Here is a 9,894-nt window from a genome sequence, read left to right on the forward strand (position 1 = left end):
AGCCTCCCGAGTAGCTGGGACTACAGGCGCCCGCCACCTCGCCCGGCTAGTTTTTTGTATTTTTTAGTAGAGACGGGGTTTCACCGTGTTAGGCAGGATGGTCTCGATCTCCTGACCTCGTGATCCGCCCGTCTCGGCCTCCCAAAGTGCTGGGATTACAGGTTTGAGCCACCGCCCCTGGCCACTGACTACTTTCTTAAGAAGAAAAGTTGTTACCACAGAGCTTGTTTTGAAAAAAAGTTTATGAACATTGGTTTATGCCTGACAGTGATTTTAGTATGAAAGAACTGGAATGAAACCTAATTTGATGCAAACTGTGAAATGTGCTGTTTGAGAAAGTTAATGATGAAAGCCCTGCCTATTTTGCATTGAAGGAACCTAAAGAACATGAGAGAATGAAGGTGGATTAATAAAAGGTATAAGAAACAATTATCTAATGGTTCTTATATTTCAGCTTCTCCTTTCTCTAGCTGCATCTAAACACAGCAGTGTTTGCTGTTGGACACTGGAATGCGGCTGCGGTGCTGGGATTTTCCTGGTCTGCTTGACTTTTCACAGTTACTTCCTCTAAATGCCACAGACCGCCATGTTGCATTTGGGAGGGAGCCATACTTCATCGTTCAGCCTAGGGCAAGGACTATATTTATTTTTTACTTTACGTTATTTCAGCTGTTTTTTCTTTATTGTGTTCCTGCCTCCTACAGAATCCTTTTTCAAGTCTTGCTAGGGAAAGGGGAACACTCAGTTATGAACTCTTTAGTACACACGGGGCAGAAAGCAGCCTTCATCTTTCTCAGCAGTTCAAATTGCTTCTAAGCCATGTCAGTTTAACCCACTGTGGGTCTGAATCCACAGCAGATCTGCCTGGGAGCTGTTTCTGTGTTAAAACATATAAAATCAATTGAGAGTTTTTCGTGGCTCATTAACACAGCATAGCAGAGAGCATAAATAAATTATATGCTTATTTTTTTCACTTAAAAAAAATAAGTTGGTATTTGAAAAAGAATTTGGTTCTATAGTTTAACAACAGATAGTTTTGTAACTTAAAGGTTATGTTTAAAACAATTCTGTCAGTTCAGAATTTTTATTTCTGGCTTTTCACTATATGAATTTTAGAGTATGTTTTTATCACACCAATCAGTCAAAGAAACAGCTGACGATGTGGTTATAGCAAAACTGACGTTATGGGCACTATCGTCCCTGTAGCCCCATCTAGGGAAGCTCTAATATATTTAGGGGGTAGGGAGAATGTATACCCTACTCTTTCTCTTTGCTAAAACTCTTCGTTCTATAAATAGGTGAGTATTAGGGCCAGTAATAAGAGAGCAACTGTGTACTCTCAGTTAATGAGCACATTAGTATAATAATTACTTGAAACAGATATGAAAGATTTCACTGGGCATAATTAAAGGTGACTTGGAAAGGACAGGAGTGTTTAAGGCATCCTTCTCATTGATCTCACAGGATTACCTTGACTGCATCAGGGACCAAACAAAACTTCCCCTGGGGACCGAAGAAAGATCAGCCCTTTTTGGAAACATACAGGATATCTACCACTTCAATAGGTAAGTTAATATTCAAAAGATCATTCTCCCATAGGAACATTATGAACATTTCTCAAAGGAATGCAGCCTGAGAAACTTTACCTGTAAGCCCTGACTCATCTTTATACATTTTTGTGGGCTATTGTGTCATGAAGCTTTCTACTTAGAAGTATCCTTATTTCCTTATGAGTCTCACATATATTCCATATTCTCTTACTCTCCATCCTCCTGGCTCAGAGAAGAAACCTATTTGCCCTGGTGGGGCAATGACATCTTTTCTTCCACAACATGACATGAACAGGACATCCAAGAATATGTACTTGCTTAGTCTCCAGGATCCAGGATTTTCTATAACTTTTCTTCTACCTGGGGAGTGGGCTGGACACAGTAAACATACAATACATAGTTCAAGTCATAACATACTAATTCAATTGAATTGATAATTTCAAATAATCAGTTTAATTAAAAATGTAAGTATGTAGCAGACACTGGACTAGAAAATTTAAATAGTAAACAAGACAGAGAGTGAATAAATAAGTCATTATATTAATGCTGCTTGAAAGAAAAGTTAGGGCCAGACATGGTGGCTGACTCCTGTAATCCCAGCACTTTGGTAGGCCAAGGTGGAAAGATCACTTGAGGTTAGGAGTTCAAGACCAGCCTGGCCAATATGGTGAAACCCCATCTCTACTAAAAATATAAAAATTAGCCAGGTATGGTGGTACACACCTGTAATCCCAGCTACTCAGGAGGCTGAGACAGGAGAATTGCTTGAACCCAGGAGGTGGAAGTTGCAGTGAGCCAAGATTGCACCACTGCAATCTGTCCAGCCAGTGTGACAGAGCAAGACTCCATCTCAACAAAAAAAAAAAAAAAAAGGAGGAAAGACAAGTTAGTAGTCTGGTTAAGAGCACAGAAGCTAGTGTACAACATACGTGACTTTGCATCCCAGCAAAGCCCCCTGTATGTGTTGGGTGAATCTTTAAAGGGAATGAAATTAACCCCTGTATCTCAACTCCTTCTCGCTGAGGCTCCCTGAGTATCCACATATACCTTACCTTCTCCACTTGTCCTTTTCCTCATGGCACTCATCAATTTCTAACATACTATATGATCAACTTTTATACTATGCCTGTTGTTTCTTTCCTCTCCACCCTGACTCACAAAACACTTGCTCCACAAGGACAGGAGTCTGTTTTGTTACTGTCTAAGTGTCTAAAATGGTGCCTGGCCCATAGGAGGCATCCAAACTTGTATTGAAGGAAGGAATGGAAATAATAGGAAAATCTCCCTCATATGGTTACGGTGAAGCTCCCGTGAACTGATAAACCTAAAGTACCAGCACAGAGGAAGTACCAAAATACAAGCCCATGATGTTCTTGACTTTGCGATAGTGAAATCCCATTATAAAGTTCTGCAGTGCCCTGTCATTTTATGACTCAGCTGTAAACACAAGCTCAGTCCTACCCATCTTGGCTTACTAAAATTGGTAAATGTGAGCTCCTTGAGGGCAGGATTCACATCTCCTTTGCCACCCTTGAATCCCAACACCCAGCACAAGCCTGACCTGTGGGAGACATGTTCCTTGACTTGAAACACCTTATCTTTTAATTCTGAAAGCCTAGGATGTAGGAAGTGTCAGTGTTACCACAGAACTTTTTTCGTTTGACACAGACTTTGAAAAACAGTTTGTGTATTTTGCATCAGTATTTCTCAACCTGGGCTACCCACTGGAATCACCTGGGAAACTGGATCCTACCTTCAGAAATTCTGACTCGTTGGTCAAGGTGGGGCCAGAACATCAGAATTTTTCAAAGGTCCTCAGGTGTTTGGAATATGCAGCCATGGTTGAGATACACCGTCTAGATAAAATAAACAAAATGAAAAGAAAATAGGAGAGGGCGTAGAAACTGAATTGGAGAATCCAGAGTCTACATGTTCATTAGTAATGTGCTGGTGTGAAAGCCAGCCCTCATTGTGCAATCACTGATGATAAAATCCTGTGAGCCCCTGCATAGTTTCTCCTTCCAGAGCCTGCTAATAGCCCTGTAACCCAGAAGGAAGCAAGAGGGCTAGATCCTGGGAGGCCCCTGGCCTAGGTCTTCTGTGGTTTGGCTGTGAGTTGATGGTAAGGCATATTTATAGAGTGCTTGCTCCATACCAGAGGCCATAGAGCTTTAGGTGCATTTTCATTTCATATGCATTATCTGAGCCTCTCTGACTCCAAACCCCAGGCATTCAGCCACGTGCCCTCTTGCCAGAGTGGAGCCTTGCTTCTCTGGTTCATGAAGTGTGGCTTACTCCAGGAGGGGCTCTTAATCCCTGGAGTTTAAATCTTTATGTGTCTCCTAATTTAAAGAAAGATAAGAATGAGGCCGGACATGGTAGCTTACACCTGTAATCCCAGCACTTTGGGAGGCCGAGGTGGGCAGATCACAGGCTGGCCAGCATGGCAAAACCCTATCTCTACTAAAAATACAAAAAAAATTAGCCAGGCATTGTGGCACATGCCTGTAATCCCAGCTACTTGGGAGGCCAAGGCAGGAGAATCACTTGAGCCCAGGAGATGGAGGTTGCAGTGAGCCAAGATCATGCCACTACACTCCAGCCTGGATGACAGAGTGAGACTCCATCTCGAATGAATGAATGAATGAATGAATGAGTGAATGAATGAATGAACGAACGAACGAACGAGTTAGCAAGAAGTGATCTTTACAGTGGACCCCAATCTGCAGAAGTTAGGTGACTGAGATTTACATTCCTGAATCACGTCTCTGTTCTTTTCCCTCTCTCTCTCTCTTTTTTTTTCCCTGAGGCACAGTTTCACTGTATCACCCAGGCTGGAGTGCAGTGGTGCGATCTCGGCTTATTGCAACCTCCGCCTCCCGGGTTCAACTAATCGATAGGTGTGTCGATTTCAAAGATACACCTATCTGGCAAATCTGTGGTTGGGGCTTGAAATAATAACTTTCAGCTTCTGTTAGTTCAGGTCCAAGTTTTTCAAAATAATATAATAATACTGTGACCAACTAGGCAAGACTTAAATCTAAAATTAAAGAGGGCATAAAGAAATGATATTATGCTGGCCTGAAAAATTCAACTGACTAGGTTTCTTTTTTCAGCGAAGATTTCCAAAATACAGAAAAGCACAGAAAGACATTCTGTCAGAGAGTCGGGCGTGGCTCATGGGAGTCTATCATATTACTCCTTTCTTTGTGCCTTATTTGCTTTAAAATTTGTTTGAAGCATAAAGACATTATAAACAATATTGAATCCAGTTATATCCCCTTCCCCAGTCACATTCCGCTCCGTGAGGAACGGCACACTGATGTGTTGGTAAACCAGTTCTCCAGCATGGGGAAAGGGGAGGAAGGATCTGGAATTTATAATGTTTTTTAATTTCTGTGGTATAAACACTCCCATCACAGCAGATTTCAAGTTACTAACACAACATCACTGAACATGGAATTAAGAAGAGATGTGCAGAATTGGCTCAGGGAAGCCAGTGTAATCTGGCTTAGTACACAACTGTGCTGGAACTGCCATCCAAAACTTGGTGTTTCCTTCCCAAGCATGGTTTTGTTGCCATTACTGTATATATGAGTATTTATTTAAAATGTGTAACATGCTGTGGGAGGCCCAGGTGAGAGGACTGCTTGAGCCAAGGAGTGTGAGACCAGCCTGGGCAACATGGCGAAATCCCATCTCTACAAAAAAATCAAAAAGTTAGCAGGACGTGCTTGCACATGCCTGTGGTCCTAGGTCACAGGAGACTGAGGCAGGAGGATCACTTGAGCCCAGGACTTTGAGACTGCAGTGAGCTATGATGGCACCACTGCTCTCCAACCTGGACAACAGAGCGAGACCCTGTCTCAAAAAAATAAAAGAAGTCACATGCACCTATGTCAAACATGGCATACATGGTGTCAACTTATAGGTGATTTTCATTCAACATTGTTTTTGGGATTTATAGCTCTAGTTCATTTAACTGCTATGTATTATCCATTGGTGATGATCTATCTCTGCATTTTGCCAATTGCGTTAAAACTGAGCATCTTTTCATGTTGGCCAATTTTATTTCTTCTGCAGTTTTCTGGCTCATATCCATTGCCCATGTTCTATTGGGATATTTCTTTTTCTTATTGTTACATAGGAGTTCTTGATGAATTCTGGCTAGTGATCTTTGCAGATTATGTGAGATGTAAATATCTCCTACAATGAGACATGCTTTTTAACTTTAAATATGGTTTATTTGAAAATAAGTTGTATAATGTGTAAGTTCGACTACACTAAGTATACTTTTTATAGTATGTAGGTTTTATGTTGGGTTTTTTTTCTTTAAAAAAAAAAAAAAGTCCTTTCAATCTCAGGGCATAACATACTCTATTTTTTTCTAAAAGTCTTAAAATTTTGTCTTTCACATTTGTCCTTAATGTGCCTAACACTGATGGAGGCATGGTGTATGGTAGGAAATCTAAACTCTTATTTTCATATGGCTAGCCACTGATTTGAAAAGTACTTCTCTCGGCTGGGTGCAGTGGCTCACGTCTATAATCCCTGTACTTTGGGAGACCAAGGCAGGTGGATCACCTGAGGTTAGGAGTTTGAGACCAGCCTGGCTAATACAGCGAAACCCTGTCTCTACCAAAAATACAAAAATTAGCCAGTTGTGGTGGCAAGCGCCTGTAATCCCAGCTACTCAGGAGGCTGAGGCAGGAGAATTGCTTGAGCCTGGGAGGCAGAGTCTGCGGTGAGCCAAAATTTTGCCACTGCACTCCAGCTTGGGCGACAGAGTGAGACTCCATCTCAAAAAATAAAAATAAAAAGACTTACATGGATGTGTGGGTCTGTGTTCTCTTTCACTGGCCCGCCCATTCTTGTCCCATACCACACTATTTTGATGATCAAGCCCACATACGTTGCTCTTCTTCAACACTGGCTTAGCTTTTCTTGACTCTGCACTGTCAAGGAATTTTTTTTTTAATTTGTTATTTCTTTGAACTACACTATTGGGATTTTTTTTTTTTTTTTCTTTTTTTTGAGACGAAGTCTCACTCTGTCACCCATGCTGGAGTGCAGTGGCCGGATCTCAGCTCACTGCAAGCTCCGCCTCCTGGGTTTACGCTATTCTCCTGCCTCAGCCTCCTGAGTAGCTGGGACTACAGGTGCCTGCCACCTCTTCCGGCTAGTTTTTTTTTTTTTTTTTTTTTTTTTTGTATTTTTTAGTAGAGACGGGGTTTCACCATGTTAGCCAGGATGGTCTCTATCTCCTGACCTCGTGAACCGCCCGTCTCAGCCTCCCAAAGTGCTGGGATTACAGACTTGAGCCACTGCACCCGGCCTCTATTGGGATTTTTATTGAAATTGCATTAAATTTTATAGATTAATTGACAGAATCGATATCTTTACATTACTGTCATTCCATCCATAAACATATGTCTTCAAGCCTTTAAAATTTTCTTTAATGTTTTATAATTTCTCCATCACATTCATACATGTAACTTTTATGTTTTTTTACTACATGTGACTTTTAAAACTTTATTCCTAGATGCTTATAGCTTTTGATGTTATTTGGACTAGAACATTTTTTTCTATTGTTTAAATTGGCTATTATTCTCATCTAGCAATGCTTTTGATTTTTATATGTCAAAACTGTAACAAACTCTCTCAACTTTCCTGTTCTAAGAGTGGTTCATAGATCTCTTGGATTTCTATGTAGACAATGATGTCTGAAAACGAGGAAGCTTTTTTGTCATCTTTTACAATTCTTCTACCCTTTATTGTCTTTTTCATGTCTTATTGCTTTGGGCAAGTCTTCCTATACAACATTGTTCAGATGTTGGCATCCTTATCTTCTTTTTGGCATTAGCAGGAATGTTTTGCCCTTAAGTGTGATGTTTACTATGGATTTAGACAAACACTTTTCCTATTTTGCTAAGATTTTAATGTGAATATTGAATTTTATTCAATGCTTAGTATGCCTTTAATAAAGTTAGCATATGATTTTACTCTTTCTATTCATAATGTGGTAAATATTAATAGGGGATCTGATTTGAATCATATGTAACATTTCTAGAATAAACCTACCCAGTCACGATGTTTTGTATATTTAGGCACTGATTAGTTTGATTTTTTTTTTTGAGACAGTCTCACCCTGTCATCCAGGCTGGAGTGCAGTGGTGCAATCTTGGGTCACTGCAGCCTCCATCTCCCGGGTTAAGTGATTCTCCTGCCTCAGCATCCCAAGTAGCTGGGACTACAGAGGCACATGCCACCACGCCCAGCTGATTTTTGTGTTTTTGTAGAGACGGGATTTCACCGTGTTGGCCAGGTTGGTCACAAACTCCTTGATCCACCCACCTCAGCCTCCCAAAGTGCTGGGATGGGAGCCATTGTGCCCAGCCCAATGTATTTATATTTTTAAAATAATTTTTCAGGCATGTTCATAAATGACAATAGTATATAATTTCTTTCCTTGTCCTATCTTTGGTCAGTATTGGTATATGACCAGATTTAAATTGCTATTTCACAAAATCTTCCATCATGAAATGTTTTGGAATACAATTGAAAATTTATTTTTGTGTACTTTTTGATACCTAAATATCTCTTTCTCTTACCATCCCTATGATAACCTAGAAATTTAAGTCTCTGGTTTGGTGTCTGGAATAAATAACCACAAGGTCAGGAAACTGGGTTAGTCAAAAGAAACCACTTTCCTCATTTGAGTCAGCCCCCTAAAATCCAAAAACGTGTTTTACTGCAAACCAAAAAAGAAATGCCAAGTTTTAAAAAGAAAGTGCCCCTCTCTTGGAATACAGAAACGTTACCTAAATGGTAATTTGAGCCTTTCTTTAAGAATGAAGACTGAGGAAATAAAGATCATTCCTCCATATTGAATGTCTGATTTTAGACATTCAGTTGTTTCTTAGGAGATTAAAATCATCTAAGATCTCTCCTTCCCTCAGATCAGAGTAAAACCTTCCTTTTTCCTTCAACTCTTTTCTTTATTCAGTATACGTATGTTGAGTCATTACTCTGCATGAAACCCTGGACTAGTGTAATAGTGTAAGGATGAATGACACCATTGTACAACAGAGGCAATAAGCCACATAATCAAGGAAGGAACAGAATGCTTTGAGAATGCTGAGGAATGTGCAATTAATTTTGTCTGAGGGGGACTTTACAGAGCAACTAACACATGTCTGAAGACAAAAGAAATTCTTTGGGCCACGCTTTTACTTCCCCTTGCAATGTAATTTAGGGAGTGAAATCATGGGATTTGTACAACAGCAAGGCAAAGGAAGGTGGAATCATTTTCTTTTTTAGTGCATTTTCATACCACCAAAATGTCTGACTTCTGCACAATGGCGGAGATATTTTTGCCCACACTTCTTTCAACTGGACTTTTCCAGAACAGTGCCTGGAAAGTATGAGTGAAATTATTGGAGTAATTTCTCTTCCATGCATATGTGTCTCTGTGGACGCAGTGGGTTAAAATGCCAGCTGATTAGGCAATGGGAAAAGGAAGTGCTGCTCAGACCGGAAGGGGAGGGGCCACATCCTTGAATCTCTCTCAGTGTAAAGCAATAGAAGATTCAAGGTCATAATATAATTCCTGCCTCAAAGTTCACATCAGGGGTCAGAAAAGCTTCACATGGGATATATTCTGTAAAAGAGAACAGTGTTTCCTCTCATTTCCCACCCAACTAAGGGACCTGAGCTCAAGTAGGAAATTTTGTAATTGTTTTAACAGTCCTACTCAAAAAGGAGAAAATATTTAAAATAATTACTCAAGGAAAAGAGAAAACATCCAAATCCTGAAGGCAAGATGACTCGTTGAATATAAAACACAATCTGTGAGTTATTTCTTACTCCTAGTGCACATGTGGGGTTGCACATTAGCCACACTGATGCAATCCTGGTGCACATGTCCAGCTGCAGATTACTTACGCTGATGCAGTCCTGGTGCACATGTGCAGTTACACATTACTCACATTGATGCAATCCTGGTGCACATGTGCAGTTGCACATTACTCACGCTGATCTGCACATACGCAGTTGCAGATTACTCACGCTGATGCAGTCCTGGTGCACATGTGCAGTTGCGCATTACTCACACTGATGCAATCCTGGTGCACATGTGCAGTTTTACATTATTCACACTGATGCAGTCCTGGTGCACATGTACAGTTGCACATTACTCGTGCTGATGCAGTCCTGATGCACATATGCAGTTGCAGATTACTCACACTGATGCAGTCCTGGTGCACATGTGAAGCTGCACATTAGCCACACTGATGCAATCCTGGTGCACATGTGCGGTTGCACATTAGCCACACTGATGCAGTCC

General features: G+C 40.7%; 1 protein-coding gene across 4 annotated transcripts in view; it reads left to right on the plus strand.

The window, feature by feature from the left end:
* The window catches only part of PLEKHG1 (pleckstrin homology and RhoGEF domain containing G1), a 243,528-nt gene that overhangs the window by 169,425 nt on the left and 64,209 nt on the right, over positions 1-9,894 (plus strand). For all 4 annotated transcript variants that reach the window (XM_023206155.1, XM_023206158.1, XM_023206156.3 and 1 more), the window contains exon 4: positions 1,465-1,565. In XM_023206155.1, coding sequence (XP_023061923.1) covers positions 1,465-1,565 — 101 coding nt within the window. The remainder of the gene's footprint in view (positions 1-1,464; positions 1,566-9,894) is intronic.

Source organism: Piliocolobus tephrosceles, chromosome 5 (assembly GCF_002776525.5).
Source record: "Piliocolobus tephrosceles isolate RC106 chromosome 5, ASM277652v3, whole genome shotgun sequence".
Taxonomy (NCBI): Eukaryota; Metazoa; Chordata; class Mammalia; order Primates; family Cercopithecidae; genus Piliocolobus; species Piliocolobus tephrosceles.